This window comes from Schistocerca serialis, chromosome 3 (assembly GCF_023864345.2).
Source record: "Schistocerca serialis cubense isolate TAMUIC-IGC-003099 chromosome 3, iqSchSeri2.2, whole genome shotgun sequence".
Lineage (NCBI taxonomy): Eukaryota > Metazoa > Arthropoda > Insecta > Orthoptera > Acrididae > Schistocerca > Schistocerca serialis.
In genome coordinates this window covers 318,196,094-318,219,506 of record NC_064640.1, presented here as the reverse complement: position 1 = coordinate 318,219,506, position 23,413 = coordinate 318,196,094, and the positions used below count along the sequence as shown (strand labels likewise).

Genomic DNA, 23,413 nt, shown 5'->3' with positions numbered 1-23,413 from the left:
CTACACTTTTTAAGCAGACAGTATCTTACACATAAATCTTCCCATAATTACACCATTGTGCGCCGGCGCTGCTGAATGCTCTGTCGCGTTTCAGTATAGGAAACAGAGAAACTATTGTTTCCTAATTCACACGATTTTTTCTCTTAACAAAACATACGAGCTGGCTTTGTTGTAAGATTCTTAGTGCGATGCATCTGAAACTGGAAGTTTCGAGAGAGATTAAAAAACATTCTCCAACCACCATTAATCAAGATTCAGCGATGTTCTGTACGCCTGCCGAACGACGACTAATAACTGCTCCTATCCAGCCTCAGACTTAACTAGTGCCTTGTGTTGCTACTAACGATACGTTAAATAGGATGAGCGACGAACTGGGGGAATCATAGAGCTTGAAATCACGTTTCATTAACGATATTGGGGAGAATTATGTTAGCGTGCCGACACAGGGAAGAGTCAATCACAGTTTTATTTTACGCGAGTAATCATACACTGTCAGTTATTTGTATTATACGAGGGCGAGTTAAATGAAAACCTTAAATTTGTAATAACAAATCGAAATTTCGCCCTGCTATCCTGTAAGTTCGTGAGCGTGTTACAGCCAGTGTGCAGCATGGCCTGTAGGTGACAGCATAGTGCAGATCCACACATATCGTCGCAGTATCAGTATGAAGATGGCCGCCCCATTTGCGACTTGCACCAGGGAAGTACAGCGTTCTGTTATTCGGTTTTTGCGTAGTGAAGGTGTGAAACCTATTGAAATTCATCGACGAATGAAAGTTCAGTACGGTGATGCATGTCTGGAGCAAGTCTACGAATGGAGTAGGAAGTTCGCAAATGGTGTGACTTCAGTGGAATATGCTCCTCGTCCACGTCAGGCACAACGAGTTGTGACTCCACAGAACATTGCAGCAGTTGAAGCCATAGCGAAGGAAAACCACCGAGTGACACTGAATGTCTTTGCAGCATGTTTAAAGATTAGTCATGGATCCCCACACCACATTGTGCATGATGTGCTCCAGTTTCACAAAGTGTCTACAAGATGGGTGCCGCGGCAGCTGACTCCTGAAATAAGAGAACGACGTGTTGATGCTTGTGAAGAACTTCTTCGGCGCTTCACTTTCACCAACCGGAAACGAAGAGAGGGAGCAAGGAATGGCGCCATTCCTCATCAGCAAAACCAAAGAAGTTTCGAACAGAACCATCAGCAGGGAAGGTTATGCTAACTCTCTTTTGGGACGAAAAAGGCGTTATTTTGGAGCGTTACATGCCTAGAGGGACCACTGTCATCAGTGAATCATACATAGGTCTCCTAAAAAATCATGTGCGGCCTGCAATCAAATCAAAGCGACATAGATTGCTGTCAGCAGATGTCCTTTTGCAACATGACAATGCAAGGCCCCACACTGCCTTTACAACAGTTGCAACAATCAACAGACCTGCATTTTGAGTGTCTTCCTCATCCACCATACTCACCAGACCGTGCCCCAAGTGATTTCCATATGTTTGGACCACACAGAGACGCAATGGGAGAAAAGAAGGTCCGTTCTGATGAAGAGGTACGCCACGCGGTGCATGAGTGGTTGCGCGGACTACCAAAAGAACTTTTTTCTGAAGGAATTTATGCACTTTGTAAGCGCTGGAGGACTTGCATTGAGCGTGGGGGAGATTATGTTGAAAAGTGATACAGCTTTGTACCACTTCTACACAATAAATAATACTTAAAAAAATATTTAAGGTTTTAATTTGACTCACCCTCGTATATCAGATTATGACAGCATCCGAATTACACTATCTGATCAAAAGTTCCCGCACACACATTAGTGGACATTAGTACGAGGTGACCTTTATGACAGCTTGAACTCCGCTGTGGACAATCTTTTGGACTCTGGGGCCAAGAGAGAAATCAACGTTCTAACTCTTCCCAAAGTTGTTCCATTGGGTTCAGGTCAGGACTTTGGGCGTGGGAGTCCATGTCAGGAACGTTATTGCCCACAAATGATTGCTTCACCTGTTGCCTTATGACAGGGAGCATTGTCACGCTGATAGAAACAATTATCGTCTCCGAACTGTTCCTCTACTGTACGCAGTACACAGTGCCGTAAAATGTGTTACAACTCTCCCGTATTTAGCGGTTTCTTAAGCTCAACAACGGAACCACACCCTAACCACGTAAACCACCCTTGTATCGTAACACCACCTCCTCTGTACTTCATTGTTAGCGCTACACATGACGGTAGGTAACGTCTCCAGGCATTTGGCAAACGCAGACCCTTCCATCGGATTGCCACAGGGTATAGCGTGATTCATCATTTCGAATCACTCGCTTCTAGTTATCCACTGACCAGAGGCGCCGCTCTTTACACCACCTCGTGCGTCGCTTAGGAGTGACTACACAAATGTGTGGCTTATGAGGAACTTCTCTACTATTGTCCCACATTCCTTTAACTACCTACGCACAGTCATTGTACTAGTAGGACTGTTGGTACAAGTGATTCGTTCCTCTGCTTTCATGCGGTTTCTTACAACCACGCTCCACGATGCTGGACGTCCCTGTCCTCAGTACATGTGGTTTCCTTGGACTTGGCTTACATGTGGTTATTTCTTCGCCTTACTTCAGACTCACATCACCAACAGTCGAGTTAGGCAGCTTTAGAATGGTTGAAATATCTCAGGTGACCTCTAACGACTAGTCCACTTTCGAAGTTACTGAGTTCTCCCGACTGACTGATTCTTCTGTTACTGCTTCTCTACTGACAGTGTAGTTATGGTTCAAATGGCTCTGAGCACTATGGGACTTAACTTCTGAGGTCATCAGTCCCCTAGAACTTAGAACTACTTAAACCCTACTAACCTAAGGACATCACACACATCCATGCCCGAGGCAGGATTCGAACCTGCGACCGCAGCGATCGCGCGGTTCCTGACTGTAGCGCCTAGAACCTCTCAGCCACTTCGGCCGGCACAGTATAGTTACCCCCGCCTCTTTTTATGCTGGTGGGTCCGCCTCTTATGAAATCTAGCAGCCGATTCCGCATTACATACGGGTGTCGTGTTACTTTTTATTACATAGTGAAATTCAGGCGAAAATTCTGCGCGTAAGCATCTCCATATCTGAAGCCACTAAGATACCTTAGTTTGTGGTTGAATGGCTCGGTAGTATTCGTTGATAATTGTGGAAGTGAAATAAAGTGTCGTCAGTATTTCACCAGTATTTGTTCGAGGAGGATTAAGACGTAACGTCTCGTCGACGACGAAGCCATTAGGGACGAAACACCAGCTATGATCGGGGAAGGATGGGGCACAACATCGGTCGTGTCCTTTTAGAAGGAACAATCCCGGCATTTGCCTTAATCGACTTAGGAAAACCAAGGGAAACCGGAATCTGAATTGTCATGAGGGGATTTTAACCGCCGGGCTCACCCGTGGGAATACAGTGTCTTAACGGCTATGTCACCTCACCCGCTACGAGTATTCCGTTTCTTAAAAAAGGACACTTTCGAGTTCCTTCCCAAATCTTCTACAATCCAAACTTGTGCTCATTCTAATGACAACTGAAACAGCTTATCAAACCAGTCATTCACCCTATTTTATATTTGGAAGTAAATCACCTTACAGCCGATAACGTATTCCGTCCAGACTGCTTCGTCGCGTTTGGCTTCACATTTAGGGATAGCGTAAATCGCAATTCCGTTACATATGTTCGAATAGAATACCTCTGTCGTGAATTTATAACTTTGTGCTTTCCAGTGTTAAGTTGCGCCGCGAATTAAAGAAATTACATCATTCTTAAACATATCGCCATCCATAAATTTTTCTTCCTGTCATACCAAAATCCACAGATTACTAGCATCGCGATTCACAAGATCAGTAAATGGGTGACGTGGCTAGTTGCCATTCGCAAACAAGCTGGGACTCCCCGTTTACCTGACGGCTGCTAGCCCACAGTCAATCACTGATTTATCCCACTTATCATCGTTAGGAATTACTGAGTAAACTAAATAGCAGCAAACGTATACCTGTTAGTCGGTAAGAAAAGGCAAATGTGTTTTCTTGCCTACTAATGAGATCTATATTACAAAAATTGAGCCGGCCGCTATGGCCAAGCGATTCTAGGCGCTTCAGTTCGGAACCGCGTTGCTGCTACGGTCGCAGGCTCGAATCCTGCTTCGGGCATGGATGTGTGTGATGTCCTTAGGTTAGTTAGGTTTAAGTAGTTCTAAGTTCTAGGGGACTGATGACCTCAGATGTTAAGTCCCATAGTGCTTAGAACCATTTGAACAATTTTTACAAAAATTGTCTCAGAAGTGCTTTCATATGGAAATGGTGGCCAATTTTTAACTCGAGGTAGCATCTCACATCATGATAAAAATGTACCGCTCGGTTTGTGTCACTAGTAATTATCTTCCGTAATGCAGATTTTCCACGTTATTTTGCACGATTGTCTCAATCAGTTCTGACCTTCACTAAACAGTAAGCGATATTGCTGTGATGGTGTTTTTCGACTAATCTACGACCCTATTCGTGAAACTGAAAGACGCAGTTCACAAATGTATCCTACATAAATGAAAGTATTTTCAAGCTCAAGTCGTTAGCTCATTTTACTTGTGAAAACATCATCAAGCTACGAAAACACGGTAATCAAGAAATCTAATACTACTATTAGATTATATTTGCAATGTTAATTAATACGCCAGATTTATACCACAGATTGCAGATATTATTTACTCTCTCAACCGATTGTGAAAGGAGGCTGTTTGCTTTAACTGAGCCCAGCTGTGTTGTCTTGTCTACCAATGGGACCTATACCCAAAATGTAACGTGTAGGAAGTAAAGCAAGTGGTGTGTCTTTAGAAAGAAATCTTTGCCAATTTTCCTATATCGTCTCAAGGCATAACTTCCGCTATCCTTCACAGCGATTATCTGAAACAGGTGGCGCATTGTACCACGTCCGCAACTACTTCTCGCTACTGCATAGACCAATAGTGGTCAAAAGAATAATATTACCTATAGAAAGAGACGAACAATGCGTGGTGTACCCTGCGATTTGTCGGGCCAGGATTCTTAACCTCCTACAGAGAATTCGCCAGTTGACGACGTCTATGAAGGACCTTTCCAATCATCATGTTTAATGCGGAAGTTGAACACATGGGATATGTATGTCTTAAATACACGGAGCATAGCTCGCACTCCCATAGACCCTACTTTGGCCATAAGGTTATGTGTATCTGGATTTTAAAGCCCGTTTTTGAAGAAAATATAGGTAGCGGTGGTGGACACCCTGACCAAATAACAGCGTGTAATCAGTTTGCAGTCCTCTAGCGCCAAAGCTTTTACTAAAATTTTAGCTTTCATAAAGTCATCATGTCCTATTATAACAGAAAACTATCTATAAATCACTTTAGCCACTATGTACGGGGTGAGTCCTTGATGACGTTATAAACTTCCAGGGGTGATGAAGAAGGTTAAATGTATCAGTTTCACTTGAGAGATCGTTGTCCGGAAACGTCCAAGTCGAAAGATATAGACGAAAATCGTTCCGATAGCTCTGACAGTGGAATACAAGTACCGGTACTATTGCTGCTAAGATGGTAGGACAGGCAGGTGACTGAACTTGCAGACATGATTTTCGTGTATGGACAGGCAAATAGAAGGAACAGAGAAGCGGGAAGGATGTAAAGGACAAAATATCCGCGTTGAAGACATCCGGCTAACACCTCGTTTCTAAGCCCGTTCCAACGATTAAGTGAAACGGGGAAATTGGTACCACAGTGTAAAGACCGAGGAGGACGACGAAATATGCAGACGCCCGACTCAGAAGATGCAGTGCTTGCTCGAGTGGATGAGGCGCTGCAATCATCGCTCGATCGGTATCTCGTGAAATGAATGTTATACAGAGTAATGTGTGCGAAGTATTACTGGAGATGCAGCTAGACCCCTACCATCTACAGAAATTACGTACTTCGGACATCGTCTCGTGTTCAGCTATTGGTTCATGCAGCGCCTTGTAGTCGATTGCCGCGCGGGATTAGCCGAGCGGTCTCAGGCGCTGCAGTCATGGACTGTGCGGCTGATCCCGGCGGAGGTTTGAGTCCTCCCTCGGGCATGGGTATGTGTGTTTGTCCTTAGGATAATTTAGGTTAAGTAGTGTGTAAGCTTAGGGACTGATGACCTTAGTAGTTAAGTCCCATAAGATTTCACACACATTTGAACATTTTTGTAGCCGATTATTACTTTCCTGTGTATATACTTTTCACGGATGAAGCCTGTTTCATCAGAGAAGGAATGCTAAATGGTCGCAATATTCATTTTTGGACCGATGAGAATCACCAAGCTACAATTGTGGAGGGCTATCAACACAGATTATCAGTCAACATGCAGGCAGGCACAGTCATTGGTTACGTACTAGGCCCGTTTCTTCTTCCTCCATGTTTGAATGCGTCACCGTACACGGTGTTTATCAGAGACATACTACCGACGTTCTTGGAAACATATCCAAATTTTCATTCGTCTACGTGAACATCTGGACCAGACATTCCCCGAAAAGTGGATAGGTAGAGAAGGTCCCGTTTCGGAGTCAGTGCTTTACCTGATCTCACCCCTTTTGATTTCTTTTCTGAGGACACGTAAAAATTATGTGCGCGAGATGTCTGTCAAGACCGAAGAGGATCTTCTGGCAAGAATTCTTATTTCTGCGATACAGTCCAAACGACACTGGGGATGTTATAACGGCTACGACAGAATTTTGTGCGACGGTGCCATGCCTGCATGGGCACTAGGGGACGCCATTTTGAACAACTGTTGTAAATGTAGCAGCTTGTGCAACTTGTGCAGGTAACTAGAACTCATTATCATTGTACCGTAGACTTAGGATTTTTTGTCTCTCTGACATCAAGTTGCATGAGCCGTTACTAGGCCATCAAGAGGGGAAACTATCTAAGAGTATTATAGATAATTCAGCTGGAATTCTGTGCTTCATGATCAAAGTTCGGAAGTTTCGGCCCTTAGTTACAGCGATGTGCGAGGCTAAAGCAGAACTTGAGTACATTTTCGTTTATACCTACTGATTCGGTCACTTCCGGACCAGCGTCCCTTACCTCAAATTGCTACATTTACCCTTCTCCATCATCCCTGAAAGTCTGTAGCATCATCATGGAATCACCCTAACGGTACTAAGCATTTTCCAAGTCTGCTTTTCCACACTCCACTTTTTAGAGCAATAAATAGGAGACTCGTCAACCGACACCAGTCTTGTATACTCCTACACTTGCTCTGCTTAACAACGCAGGTCGGTGTACTGGTTCAACCGATCCGCTATAGCTTCCGTTTGTGGCCGGATGTCTGGATGCCGACCAGAATGGACATCAGCAATGGCGGTTGCTGCCCGAGGCCGTTAGAAGTACACCGTTTATGACGAGGTCGCACAGCTACCCACGCAACAAAAACAACTCCGTCCTCAAAGGGCCGACAAGTAGCAGTGAGCGCTACGGCTTAAGTTGCTGCATCTGTTATCGCCGCTGCCATTAGCGTTGTCCTACGTGAGTAGCAAACTTAGTGCATCATCATCGATGCTTCACCCCAAGATTCGGTCCCGTCCGATACACAACGCAACCACTAAGCCAGAAAGGCTCATCGCGACTGCAGATTCACCTTACCGGCATCTTTAGGGACAAGACACAATCGTAATGTGCCCAGCCATACATTACGAACCTGTGTGTCGTCAGCGCGGAAGTGCTGAGAGAGGAAAAGGAGGCGGCTCATGTCTGGTCAGAGAAAGGAGAAACCCAGGACTGTCACTCCTCTGGACCTTGGATGCCGACCATCACAACAAACACGGAAAGAATTGGCTAGCGCAACCACGGTTCTCGAAGAATATAAAGAACCGATTGCAGAAGGACTGCGTCTTCGTCTATGCTAAACGGGGTGTTTGTATTTTTGTTAATTTTTCTAAATGTATGAGGATGGAAAGTGAAACGTTGGTCTTCCTATCTTTATCTTTTCCCTCAGTCTGTTTACCGATTTGACCTAGCGCAAATGTTCGTTGGCCACATGTGTAGATACGTAAAGCACACATGAATGTACGCCAACGTGTTTATCTTAAGCTGTGAGACATTAAATGAGAAGGATATACATAAGAAACGGAATAGAATCCACCTAAGGTAATGATCTTCTTTTACACTGTAAGTTTTCATATCATGACACAGTACAATGTCTGCCTTAGTAGATTAGTGCACACTGAAGTTCTATTGAAAAGACGTTTAATCAACTCCATTCAAACATGATAGCTTGAGGTGGGCTTTGCAATGATAGCTGTGGAACATTTCCCTGATGAGATTACAAAAACCATATATTCGCATATCTTTCCCTTATTCAAAGAAACTGCTGAAGGTTTCATCCTGGGGAGATATTATAATGGAATCAAGAATTTCCGCTGAGCTGAAGAATATTCAAAGTTGTGCAACGAGTGTAGGAAAAACAGGGTGTTTCATTTCTCTGCATAAAATGCATATATTCGTTCTACTTCTTCCTGAAGTTTTATTCGAGACAGGGATCCTTTGGTTATACTGCAGTTCAATAAGGTAAGTTAGTACTTGCTTCAATTACATTATATATGTATTTATAGTTACCTGTTTTGAAAATACGGAAGGCTTCATAATTCAGAAGCAGATGTCGCAGAGAAACCCCGATATTTGTAATTCAGATGTTTTATAGAACCCGAAGAAACCATTGAATGTGCCCTCAACGTGTCTTTGATCAACTACTGTGCTTTTTCTTCTCATGACCTATAATTTCGTTGCCCTCTTAAAAATTAAATGTTTGTTGGTTGTTTCGTCTTCACCTGAACCAAATGTGGTACATTTAATATGTTATTCCAGGTTTGTAGCGACTTTAACAGTTTTCTTTTTAGCCACTCTTGCGGCGGTCACAAATGAGTTTGTTATGTTTTCCAGTTCCGTGCTTACGTGATTGCCGGTCACAGAAAAATCGTATGTTGTATGAAGTTGCGTAATTGTGTTAAGCTGATGTCTTCGAAGTATAAAAAGCGTATCTTGTTACGTCGTGTCAGTGCTACAGGACACTAAGTTATTGCGTGCTATGCGTCTCCTCAGTTCTGTGACTTTTAAGAAGTTTCAGGCCAATTCTATGAAAGACATTATTCAGTCAGTGGAGATGCACCCCTGTCTTTCAACTTTGGGTTTCTTATTAATATAGCCATAGAATTTTAAGATATGTGACATATTGTTATTTACCATTTTGCCGAGCTTCATAAATCTAAGTAAGTACTTATTTTATTTATTAATTTGTTGATTAAAGTGTGGTCTGTTATATGAATATCTTAAAACATAACAGAAATACATATATATTATATCTCTCCAGGTAGTAAAATCGTCCCTAAGCATTCACTTTAGAACAAATCGTTGACGTTATAATACTGATACTACAGAATAAATTATTATAATTAGCAACTGAGAGACGCTCAAGATAATTTCTAAACGTTTGAATCATATGTTAGAGATAAGAGAGTTCAAAATGATGAAGCAAGGCGTAAATACTCGTATCTTCAAGCGGATCTGGGCTTTCAGTTCGAAAAACATCACTCGGTGTTTGGATTCTCTTGTGTTCAACAAAATTCACCAAGAAGAGAACGGGTCCAGAACGTGCAGTTTAATGCATCATCATCTTGAAATGCCCCCCCCCCCCCGCCCCCCCGTGATAAATGGAATAAAACAGTCATGCGAAGAAATATGGAAATTATCTAGGTCCACGAAATTTTAAGTATAAGAGAATGATATTAACTAAAAAACTGAGGAAATGTAGAACACTGAAATATCCTCGACAAAGTAAAGATATGTGACATATTGTTATTTACCATTTTGCCGAGCTTCATAAATCTAAGTAAGTACTTATTTTATTTATTAATTTGCTACACGCGGACACAGGAGTGAGTGATGTTTTCAATTTTCAAAAATGGTTCAAATGGCTCTGAGAACTATGGGACATAACATCTGAGGTCATCAGTCCCCTAGAACTTAGAACTACTTCAGCCTAACTAACCTAAGGACATCACACACATCCATGCCCAAGGCAGGACTCTAACCTGCGATCGTAGCAGTCGCGCGGTTCCGAACTGAAGCGACCCGAACCGCTCGGCCACCTCGGCCGTCTTTCAATTTTCAGAAGAAGTTGGTTCGTCCCAGGCTGTACCTAGAAGCTGAACAGCCCGTAGACCAAAAAAGAGTCTATGGTCTCTTGGCGACCAATCAGTCTGTCACTAATCACGTCTGCAGTCTACACGCCGCCTGCGAAAATAGCCCAGAAAACACCTGACTCCCACATAGCAAAACGCACAAAAGCAGGTCCGAAATATCTGTATGGAAAATATGGAAAGGTCCCAATTGCCTAGACGTACCCCTGACGACGTCAGGCGACTCTTGGTTCTCAGTTAGTTCCAATGAACCAATCATGTTTGCGAAAATCATCTCTGCGTTTGAGGGGTCATAGCCGAGGACATATCTCTATCGCACTTTCCTATTGTCATTATCCTCACGCGAAGGAGTAGTCAGTCGATAGACAACTCACGGGCCAGCATCGTCCGTTCGGCGCAGCCGCTTTGTCGTGGCACGGAAATACTCTGGAATACCTGTGAATTCCCATACATTTCAAATGACTGTCCCAGCATGCACATCCGATAGTTATATCTGTCTACCAGACATCAGATACAAAAAATTACGGCGGGCTGCTTAGGAAAATTATGCTACAATAATTCAGGCAGTTAGCAATAGGAGTTAATCATTAATGTGGATTGAATTTACCTAATGTTATCTATTACGTGTAACCTTAGATGGGTCTTTTAAGAAACTGTATTTGGAAATGGAATGTCAGGGTACGCTGGGAGCAACAATCGGGCTTAGTGGAATCTGGCGTAGTAGGTATGAGCTTTCGTAGGTAATTACGATATTGCAGTGCAGTATCGTATTTATTCGCCGATACCAGGCATTGACTTCCAATTAAAATGTCCTCCCTTGTGAGGGAAGTACGTAATGTGTGTACGAGTACAGGTTGTGACGCAAGAACGACAACATATGGAAGTCTGGTTCTAACTGTGGATTGTGCACGGATAGCCAAAGCGTTTTAGGAAACCGCTTGCCTAAAGCGGGAAATCCGGGTTCGAGTCCCGGTGCGGCACAAATTGTCATTGTCATCATTCTCTTGTTCGTATTCGCAACTACGAATACACATGTATTTCGTAGATAATGAATGCACTAGGGTGAAGTGTCAACAAGGGAAACATCGTGATATTAGACGTTATTAGCATAATATCCCACATGTATGAAGAATGTTGCTGGTAAGTGTCGCGGGCAATGCTCATCAGCTACTTCCAAGTAAGGATACACTCGTATAGAATGTTATTCAGACATCTGCTTCTAGACTAGATCCCAGTGTAACGGTAGTGGCTGTGTTGCCAGATACACAGCTGTGTTGCTGAAACCTGTTTGTGACTTAACGCATGTAAAAATTGCTCACCACATTTACTTATCGGAAAGTGTTTAAGTGAACGAACTGTTTGGATCTACTGTTTTAGAATTAGCAGCTATCTGTGCGGGTGTTCATCGCGGTGTAGCTTTGAATTTCTAGTTAATTGTGTCTTCAGTCCGGATATATGCCGGCGTCCTGAGGGAAACAAAAGCAGCTAGGAGAGTAAGAGCACAGTGAGAGGCCCACAGCAAGACTAGTTCATTTCCGCAAGATGGCTTCTGGTTACCTACCACCAGCTTTCACGGTGTAACAAATTCACTGCAGTATGTTCAGAATCACGTTAACAGGTTTGGTTCCCACCGGTAGAATAAAGCATGTGCCTTGTCTTGGTAACAGCAGGCGATGTAGACGGTACGAGTACGAGCCGTCTTCGTGAGCATGGAACGAACGTGGCATTTCCAGCGGTGACGCCAGCTTCGCAGCCTCTGACGTGGCTAATGATGCGTTTTGAAACAGTGAAGGAGACGCTTCTCACTGCTGGTGAAGGACAGCCCTCTGGGAGATGAGTTGCCGCTGGACATGCTTCTTCTGGCGACAGTTTAACTGTTATTTCACTTAGCTAGTACCTCCGCAAAGTAACTGTAATACGTGTAACGTTCATGTGTAAATGACTCTAATAAACACCTACAGACGATAGAGTTACGGCTGTTCTGTTGCTGATGGTGGGGATACAAATGTGAAGAGGATGAAACTGATAAAAGCACGTAAGCCGCATTAACGTTGTGAAAAGGTGAAGTTTTTAGGACGACGATTACTCCATTCGTTCATATATACTACCTGTACAGCAGCGTGTAAAAGACAACTGAATATCTTGTTGTACTTCTAAAACAACTGCATTGCAGATCTTCACAAGAACAATGGAAAGTTCTGTTTAACAAATAATGATTGTGTAACTATAAAAATTATTATTTCTGCATTTAATTTGCATGACTACGACCAATGTTTCATTTTTTCGTTTTTTCCTTTTTAAGCTGGCATCGGACGCTCAAGCTGAGCATTGCCATGAAATTCCGCTGACGGTCTCCGTGACAGAATTAATAGCGAATGTGTTACGACAGTAGCAAATACAAAATATTTATTCCAAGTGTCTCAATGTACAGTATAAACGCTAGAAATCACCAATAAAGAGTAGCATATTCAACATTTTACGTTCAATAGCCAGTATTACTATCAAAGTCACATCGGGTTTGTTTCGCCTGCATTTCGCCATAGACGTACAGTTGAAGTAACATAGTGAAATTATCGTTGCATGTTCAGATATCATACACTAATTGTGGAGTTTGGATGCTACAGAACAAGTCTGTAGAATAGAAATCTCGGTAACCGTCTTCGTACTTCGAAAATATGGCACATTAGCTGGACTATAAATTACAAAAATGTTGTCTTTCCCACATAAATTTTTTCGTACTGATAACAAGCCCCCTCAACATATAACTTCTTTTGATAACTCACATATACAGTACGTTGAACGTTCAGAGCAGGCATTCAAGAACTGAAACAAACCTTCATGACATGAATGAAATCAGATTTTCTGGAGTGTGCATAGGCCTACTTGGATAAGGTATTAAATGCCGTGGTATTCTGTACTGAAGTCTAATTTTTTGTCTTCTTCTAAACAAAAAGTGTCTTTCGTTTGCGTTCTGTTTCATGGCTGACTTTTGAGAACTGGATCATTTCCTTTGAAAGGAGCAGGATTCAAACTCCCGTCCAGCTTGATTGAATTTTGATGTTATTTCTGTACATCACTTGGGGCTAGTGCGGGGATAGCTCTTAAAACAATGCTACAACGATTTTTTCGCCATGACTGTCCAATATGAGCTTGTTCTCTGTTTCCCGTGGCTTCGAGATTGAGTGGAATTTACGTTTTCTTAATCCTTGTCCATAATACTTTCAAATATTTAGTCGTATTCTCACATTATAACTGTTGCTGGACTTTTTGTGATTTCGACTGCAGTTTTTACTGATTGCTTTAATAGATTTATAGTATCTGGGGCTACTTTTTGAAGCCACGATGGGCTACGTTTAGTTCATCCGCTGGCATCATCCTTACCTCGAGTACTTACTGACCGAGTCGGTTTCTTTACACGTCTTCGGTTCTTCTTCGCTACTTTTCCTTCATTGTTCTGTAGACTTCTACTCTCACGCAAGAGAGTAATGCATTAGTCACCGCAGGTGGTGCGCGTGGGGAGACCTTCTGACCTTTGGTTCGTGCTCTCCATCTGGCGTATCCAGCACAATCATTTCTTCTGAAACTGGAGTAACTGAAAGACACAACGATCTTAGTATTGCTAACGTCGATGAAAAGGCGTACCCTTTCCGATATTTGATACTGTAAATATCCTTGTTTGTTTGTTCTGCGTCCATACGGAAATTCTGCCTCTCATGACGATGTACATGCAAATAAATGACTTTGGCACGCCATTTCTGCTGTTATCATCTTCAGTTGCGTATAAGCTTGTGTGTCGCTTTTTAGTACTTGAACATACTATTTTTTTGTCACTTGAAAGTAATGGATGAACTTGAGCATAATTTCATATCTTATGATCGTTTCAGGCAGAGTCGTTCACGAGACTCTGATTTGATATTTCTGTTGCTTCCTCATGTGTGCTTGTAATACAGCGTTTATGTGAGGCTTCAGTGTAACATTGTTCCACCGTTATTTATTCTCTCTATCTTCTGCCTCTCGAACTCCGCGCAAATTCTAAGTATTACAACAATAACTACGCTTAGAGCGCTCTGCTGACCTCCTAACAATCAAGTCACGGCAATAGTGGAGTAAGATTAGCTCTGCAGAACCGAGCCTTTTATTCATAAAACCGAGCGAGGTGACGCATTGGTTAGCACACTGCACTCGCGTTCGGGAGGACGATGGTTCAATCCCGCGTCCGGCCATTCTGATTTAGGCTTTCCTTGATTTCCCTAAATCGTTTCAGGCAAATTCAGATATGGTTCCTTGGACAGGGCACGGCCGATTTTCTTCCCCATCCTTCCCTCCTCCGATGGGACCGATGACTTCACTGTTTGGTCCCCTCCCACAAATCAACCAACCAATCTATTTATAAATATGCTGTCACTTCCTCGCGTATAATCCTACTGCTTGAATGCGTAACAAAATTGCGACAGTAATCATCTGTAACCACTGACGACGCGTTGTGGCAAATGGGTCACACTGTAATGCTTCAGAATTCCGCTGGTCCTGATTAGCGTACAAGTTTTGCATGAACGATGACTGGATCCAGGATTTTCATTATGCTTCCGCTCATACATAGCGTTGACTGTTACAGTTATTCAGAAATCGCTCCCAAGAAATTTTCAAACCGCCGTGCCCGTACAATAGGATTCCTTTCAAACTCTCACTGCGTTTAGCACAGCATTTACTGCTTACGGTTATATTAAGCTTCCGACTACATAACGCATACATTTTAATTTCTACTGAATAAATTTGCAAAGAAATACCGTATCTGGTATTTAATACACACTCTTATTACTCTTTTTTTAGTGGTAATACGGGCAGATCTCTCACAGATCTTTCTTCACATGGCAACGCCATCGAAAACCAATGTTTAAGTCAGAAAAGACTACGATAAAATAAAATATCCTGATGCACTGAGTACTGCTACCGCTGCCGTTATTTAGCGTCATGATGCGTATTTGTGCCAGCAATAGAAACAGTACGTCTAATGTATTAATTCGATGCTCCGTAATTTCCGAAGATGCGACGTGCATCGCTTCCGCAGAAAACGGCCATTAAGTCTATCAGTTTTCTGAGGCATGGTTACTGAATGTAAAAATCCTATGTATTGCTTATGTTGAAATCCTAATTACCAACAAGACCTTCAGAAATTCGATTTTAAGGCATTAATAAAACTTTCCAAAAATTGTTGAATGATAGTATGCAATTTATTCGACAGGCGAGAAATACTGCGACAACAGTTATAGTTTATTGACAAAAGAGAGTATGATTTTTTTACTTTTCACTCATTCTGGACCAGAAGTTCAATGGAAGGAACTTTGTTGTTTAAAATGTAATTTTATTGGTCAGTATAATACAGTAATAACGTACTTTCTGCAATATCTCTATTGGATTAAAAACACAATACAGTGCATTGTCTGGTCTCCCTGTGGGAGACACAAAAACACAAAAAAAAAAAAAAATCAGTAGAAAAAAAATTATATTCTGCAGAACTCTGTTCAAGATCTCTGGGACCTAGTGATAGCTGATGCAGTAGTACCTATTCCTTATACAACAATTGCTGGACGAGTCAGAAATTCTTACGTTATGTGATCAGTGACGAACATTATAGCACGATTTACATGAGCAAAGAGGTACAGACAGCACGTTCCCATCGTAAGATATATGAAACTTGGTACATGGCGGCTATAATGATTCATTAATATTATTTAAAATGTTATTATACTATTATGCTAAAATATTCGTATCGGTTTTATGTTACAGTTCAGTACAAGGTCCACTGTTCAGATGACACCATGCAAGTGGAACTCCTTATGACAGACTCAATGGGTGCTGTATACTTAGAACAACTGAAACATTATCCTAGTAAGTATTTTTACTCATGAGTTGTTTACTTCATCTTAAGAACAAAACTTTTTTTAATGTAGCTAAAAAAATGTTGGTTTAATCTTCCATTGTTGTCATACAGAGCTGGGATTGGATTGTATGGGTGCAGATGGAGGGATAAGGGGAGAGAGCAGCTACGTGGAGTAGACTTGCTGATACAAAATGGTATTGCAAGTCCACTCTTGTGCTACCTGGAAGAGCAATTCTATTTTGAAGAAAATTTTCTAAACTGTACCTTCTTGGCATATGGCGAAGAAAAAAGTTTTTTCTTTTCTTATGTCTCAAGCGTTTTGAATGAATTTCTCCAAACTGGAATTGTGTTTTTGCAGTTTATGAAATTGGAGAAAATTTTAACTGTGGATTTAATCATTGAGATAATCAATGACTAGTTAAGTTCTTAAATTACCACAAGACTGTTAGTACGAATACACATAAAGGAAATATCAAGATGGAAAATAGGTAGACCTACAACGTAACATCTTGTTAATTTAATTCACTATCATATGATTTTCGGACACAGTTTCCAATTACACTGGGTACAGCTTAGTGACACAGTGTAAACCTGAACAGTATATCACATAATGCCGTTACTGACGTTTGTTGTAGCCGTCAGAGGAGCATTCTTGCCTCTCCATGTGTCTTCTTCCACAGCATTTGTCCCGCATGCTGTTAGGGTCATGGAGCCATTCGAGAATCTCAGTGTGAACACCTTCACCGTTTGGAAATTTTCTCCCCGCCCCCCCCCCCCCCCCCGCCCCCTCCCCCCACAATGTTCTTTCAGCTTGCGAAACATTGAAATCGCATGGTGAAAAATGTGGACTTCCCGAAAAGGATCACCCACGCCAGTGAGACTTTTGCCAAATTTTTGGCGTAATTTCACTACAGCGCGACGCAATATCGCGTTTTGCCCATATTTCGCCAAGAACTTCATGGTGAATATGTGTGCCATTTAGTCGTTTTTTTTTTCCACAAGAATCGTACCGTCCCGCGTACTTCTACTCTGGAGTACGTCTCCACTTGGTGCCCAATTTTAGTTCCACACCGTGATAGACCTGTTATTCGCACTGCAGCAGAACTGTCTCCGCAAGAAACTCTGAACATGTACTCTCTTACGACAGTGCGCCACTCGTGTTGCGCAACTGTCTTGGTATGGGAGGACATGTGCAACTTACTTTCTGAAGTCCCTACATAACACCGGATATTTTATAGTTGCCATGAACTTCCTGGACTGCGGTACGTGCAGGAAACCCAGAGCACGTACTCTCTTATGATAATACGCGACCCTTGTTGCGCAATGGTCTTGGTTTGGAATGACACGAGTAACATAGTTTCTGAAGTCCCTATGTACCAGTGGGTTGTTCATAGTTCATTTGAACTTCGTGGATTATGGTACAGTATAAAGGAAATTAATCCCACACTTACTGTTTGTAGTGTAGGCCATAGGATACACTAAAAGCCTAGTAGAGACGACAATTTAACTACCAGCATGTACCATCAGTTTATTATAAGCTGCGTCTTGTACAGGCAGTGCCGCACTTTACTAATTTGGACTTCATGTTAGTTAGGTTCACATGTTGCCAATTCTCAGATAATAGGGGTTTGGAGATACATATCCGCCTGTGAAGAAGCCCTTTATACTGTAAAAGGAATTTCTCTTTGCTTAACACAACAGTCTCCCTCTTTATGAAGTCTTTCTTGTAAGACACAAGCATTGAAAGGCCACATGTTCCTCCCCTCATCTAAGAGAGACGTCTCCTGGCTGTAGCTTAGAAACAGCCTTGCCAGTGAGCACGGCAGTAATGATACATCACAGTAGCAGTACTTGACTATTTTCAATGTGCATCATGGAGCACGAGGAAAATGTGACGTAGTGTCTAGAGTATTATTGCCTGTGATCAGACATGAGGTCATCCTTAGAAGGAATCGATGGATTTCGCAAGATTATTGTCACATATGGCTGTCTGTCAAATATCTTAGTTTACTACAAATCGTCCCGTGAATAGCAGCTACAATATGACCATCATTGATTAGAACCACAGGCATGTGTCCAGATTCCTAGACAAGCATTACTTGTCTGACACAATGCTGCTGCAAGGTGTTAACCGTGGCTCTGGCCCTACTCAACCCGTTTCGGAATGCAGACCCAGGAGCAAATTAAATTACATGGACATTTAAAACAGTGTGTGTGACATTCTTGCTCACTCCTGCTCACAGTTTCAGGAGTTTCTGTGGAGACACTGTTCAGTATAGCAGAAGGTTCTAAACTACATCACTTTACCCATGTTCTGGCAGATTGTTGAATATAAGTGTACCCACGTACCTGACAATACTGTTATTCTCGATGTTTTCTTCCACTTTTGTACACTGTGGTAATGTCGTATTCTTGAAGATGTAGTGCCGCCCTGGCAAGTCATCCTGATGGGTCCTTAAAGCCTGTCAACCAACAAAGCGAATAACGATCTGTAACAACTGTCAATGGTTTTCCAAAGAGATACGGTCGAAATTTACAAATGACCCAGATAACAGTAAGAAATTCTCGTCCCGTCGTTGAGTAGTTTCTCTTGGCTTTTGTAAGTGTCCTGGAAGCAAAGCTATTACCTTCTCTTTTCCATCTGAAATTTGTTCCAGAATGGCACCAATCTCATACCCAGTGCCATCTATACGCATCTCGGCAGGTGCTCTCTCATCATACAGACCAAGTACATCGTTAGTCGTCAGAGCTATTTACAGAGTATTGAAAGAATCTTGTTGAGGTTTATCACAGATAAATTTAGCATCAGCTTATAACAACACTTGGAGCAGCTTGGCTTTGGTACAGAAGTCTGTAATACAATGCCAGTAACAAGAACAGAGTCCAAGGAAGCTTCTCACATCACTATTATTTTTAGGAATAGGAAATTCCGTTATAGCTCTCACCTTCTCTGGATCAAGCCACACACCTTCGTTTGGCCCAAGATATCCACGTATGTTGATTTCTGTTGCTCCAAAGAGACACGTTTTTGTATTAAGTTTTATGCCACCTTGTCTGAGGCACTTAAGAACAGCTCTCGGTGTTTTTATGTGTTCATCAAATGTTTCGGAGAATGCTACAATGTTATCTAAGTAGCAAAAACATAATGTCCACTTGAAGTAGGGTAACAGATTATCCATCACCCATTTGAAAGTTGCTGGTGCATTACTTTAAATTCATATAGCCCTCAGGGGTGATAAAAGCAGTATCCTCACGATCAGCCTCAACTACTTCGATTTACCAGTACCCTGAGTATAGGTCCACGATTGAGAAAAACTTAGCTCCCTTCAGACAGTCCAGTGTATCACTGATTCGTGGAAGAGGGAAACATTCTTTTTAGTTACCTTATTAAGTTTCCTGTAATCGACACAAAACCGCCTTCTTTCTGACGAGAACCACCGGTGACGATCATAGGCTCTACTATGGCTGACTGGCATCATCCTTCATCATTTTCTCTATCTCTTCACGAATTATTTGGCGTTCCATTGCTGACACACGGTTTGTTTGTTTTGCACCTGTGGATCGAAACATTTAGAGAACTGTTGAAGAATGACAAGTAGCTTCTCCTGTCGTTCCTTTGTTAGGTCTGGCGATAGCAGAGCTTGAAGATCTTGTCTTGTAGTGATAGTGATAATCTCAATTGTTGACTCGTTACGGGAGGTCTCTATGATGTTCAGCTGCTCTTCAATTCACGGCTCAGCGTTTGCTATGCACATGCGTCTCGGAAGGATCTGTGACTCTTTGCAGCGGTTAACTACCCACAGTTCGCCAAATCTATTTTAAATGCGACAACAGAAGCTGTAATGAATAAGACTTTCTCCAGTGATATTCTTCTATTACATTCCACTATGAGATCCATAGATTGATGCGTGGCATCACACATGACAGTTACCCCTGCAGCACTGGCTGCAAGAATGATCGTAGCACACATAGTCTCCATACACTATGATGTGTATCTTCCTCTCCACCGCCTCTTATCTCGTCTAACATAATCTTCGAGCAATCACAATCCATTACTGCTTGAGAATCTTACAGAAAGTCCCATCCGAGAATGACTTCGTGACTGCATTCTTGTAAGATGATGAACTCAAAGTGCTGTGTGACCAGTTATACAGACATAAATAATGTATCGCCGGCCGTAGTGGCCTGCGGTTCTAGGCGCTACAGTCTGGAACCGCGTGACCGCTACGGTCGCAGGTTCGAATCCTGCCTCGGGCATGGATGTGTGTGCCGTCCTTAGGTTAGTTAGGTTTAAGTAGTTCTAATTTCTACGGGACTGATGACCACAGCAGTTAAGTCCCATAGTGCTCAGAGCCATTTGAACCATTTTTGAAATAATGCATCTTTCTGTAAGTTGTACATACTTCCCATTAGCCACCTTCAGCCGACAGTTTTTGCTGTCGACGAATATGATTTTCTGCAACTGGTGGAAATACTTCTCCGAATTGACTGAATATGATGCTCCAGAGTCCAAAAGAGCTCAGACTGGTCGGCCATCTATGAGGATATCAACGTAGTTTTCCGTCATTTTTGTAATGATCGATGACAGAGGATTTACCCCCAAGGAAGGTCACACCATTTTGTTTTCCAGGCTACAGCGGCTAGGTAATCGGCTGAAGCTTCTAAACAGCGATGGAGATCTTGATCAGCTTGTGGGGGAGTGTCCTCTTCAGCAACAAGCTTGCTGCAATGGTGATCAGTGACATCCTGTAAATACATTATCTCATCTTTCTCCATCGTCCTGTCACTGGTATCAGTTTAGTTCTGCTTGCGTTGTCTTGGCACGGTCATCATTAAATACCTACCATCTTTTTCGGCAGTAGCGCACCACATGTCACGGTCGCCAGCAATGAAAACGTGTTGGTACATTGTCCCGGGTTCTCTAGACGTCAATCTTCCCTGGGACCTAAACAGGATCCTAATGCTGTATTGTAGAAACATATATTCGTCCTCCCCTCGACTGTTTCACCGTTTTCGATGGAGTTGGACGATGAGAGATTGGAGATACTAGCGTCTGTAGCACTTCCTCCCTTGTGATCTCTTGCAGCGTCTCGGTTTTTGGTTCGAAGGGTGCTCCCAGCGCCTTTTGAACTTCCTCACTCACTATCTGACGAATGACTTCTGTCAAACGTGTTTCTTCCTCCAACGCAGCCATCAATATGACATTTGAAACTTGTTCAAACTCCTTGCAGCCAATTCGTTTTTGATGCATTGTCTAAATCTACTGGCACCATTTTATGAAATCGTTTGCTGTGCACACTTCCTTCAGTAGAAGGGCCTGGTACATATCGTCAACAACCCCCTTCATGAGATGCGCAACTTTCTCTTCCTCCTTCATTCGACGGTTGACAATTGTGTACAGCTCCAAGACGTCTTGACTTTACGACCTTGTAGTTTCTCCTGAACGCCGTGTTCTGCGTTTTAATTTTTCTTCTGCATGGCGCTTCTGTCACTGGGTGTCTCCAAAATACTTCAGTAATTCCGTCTGATGTACTTCCCAGACTATCAACTTTTTCTCGTTCTCATACCACTGCTTGGTGGTCCCCTCCAAGCACAAAAATGCATTAGTCAAGCATACCGTTTCGTCCCATTTGTTGAAGGTGGCAATACGTTAGTATCGCTTTAACCACTTGGCCATCATATCCAGAGAACACAGCTGGATGTCTTATATATTGGCAAATGGCTGGTGACATCTCGTCTTCTTCAGTCGCCGAGATTCCGCTCAGTAGAGTATGGCTTGAACGCGGGTTTCTCGTCAGGTAAACGACGGCCTCATTGGAGCCACTGTGTCGTCAACGATGCGCGTGATCACGAGGTCAAATACCCGCGCCTCCACCAGAATAACGTCACGTAGCTAGCGAGAATCAGGTGTCCTTAGATGTAGCTAGTTGAATAACGACACTATTTTTGAGTGAATGGTTTATTGAGAACTTAATTCACACACATGCACAAGAGCACGGAGCGAACTGCCTCCAGCCGGAAGATTATACGGTATATATACATCCACAGAACCTTCCAGAATATTACTTCTTGACACATCTAGAAGGTACTAGAAATAGATACAGAAATTAAAATTTACACACATGGTCCTTTGCAGATGGTTCAAATGGCTCTGAGCACTATGGGACTTAACATCTGAGGTCATCAGTTCCCTAGAACTTTGAACTACTTAAACCTAACTAAACTAAGAACATCAGACACATCCATGTCCGAGGCAGGATTCGAACCTGCGACCGTAGCTGTCGCGCGGTTATAGACTGAAGCGCCTAGAACCGCTTGGTCACAGCGGCCGGCTATCCTTTGCATATGAGTCCAATACCGTATCAACTGCACCACACTAAAAGTCAGTTTCTTACGTTTTTCTGCGACAATATCAATAACGGAGATAGTTATAGGCTAGATACCTCGCTGTTCCAAATTGAACTACGGTATAATAATTTCTGTCGTAAGTATCGTAGACTTTATCGAGATAAATCCATGCCCGTAGTTTCGGGGAGATTTAAATGTTTAGAACTTAGGTTTATCTGTTATGAAAATCAAACAGATTGCAGTCTTATGCGGAATTCTGTATTAACGTATATACCGTAACTTTTGTATCCACTTCGCTACAACTGGTTGGAACGACACACGAACTGAAAGGCAAAGGATGTGGTATCTAAGGTTGATTCACCAGTCAACCACAGTAACAGTACTGCTCTTATATCTGACAGACCCATGAAAAAAAAGTAAGTTCGATACACAGCAACAGAAAAGGATACTGGTATCACAAAAGACGGTGGTCATAATATTCCATTTATGTCATCAAGTGTTCAAAGTCCCGGCGGTGCACTGCAATCTCTGGTGCAAGAGCTTCTAGAAAAACTGAAGAGATCCCTTTGATATCGATGCACGCACTACAGTGTTGTAGATCCTCTTAGATATATCTATAGCTGCGTCTACATACATACTCCGCAAACCATCGTACGGTGGATGGCGGAGGCTACCTTGTACCACTGTTAGTCGTTTCCACTGTTGCTCAACTCGCAAATACAGTGAGGGAAAAATACTGTCTAAAAGCCTCCGTGCGAACCCTAATTTCTCGCATCTTATCTTCATGGTCCTTACACGATATGCACGTTGGGGGCAGTAGAATCGTTCTGCAGTCGGCTCCAAATGTTGGTTCTCTAAATTTGCGTGCAATAGTGCCTTACCGGCCGGGGTGGCCCAGCGGTTCTAGGCGCTACAGTCTGGAACCGTGCGGCCGCTACGGTCGCAAGTTCGAATCCTGCCTCGGGCATGGATGTGTGTGA

General features: G+C 42.6%; 1 protein-coding gene across 1 annotated transcript in view; it reads left to right on the top strand.

Annotated features, from left to right (window-relative positions):
• LOC126470125 (uncharacterized) overlaps positions 1-23,413 on the top strand; it is a 130,979-nt gene that overhangs the window by 53,066 nt on the left and 54,500 nt on the right. The window contains exon 2 of the mRNA XM_050097740.1: positions 15,992-16,093. Coding sequence (XP_049953697.1) covers positions 15,992-16,093 — 102 coding nt within the window. The remainder of the gene's footprint in view (positions 1-15,991; positions 16,094-23,413) is intronic.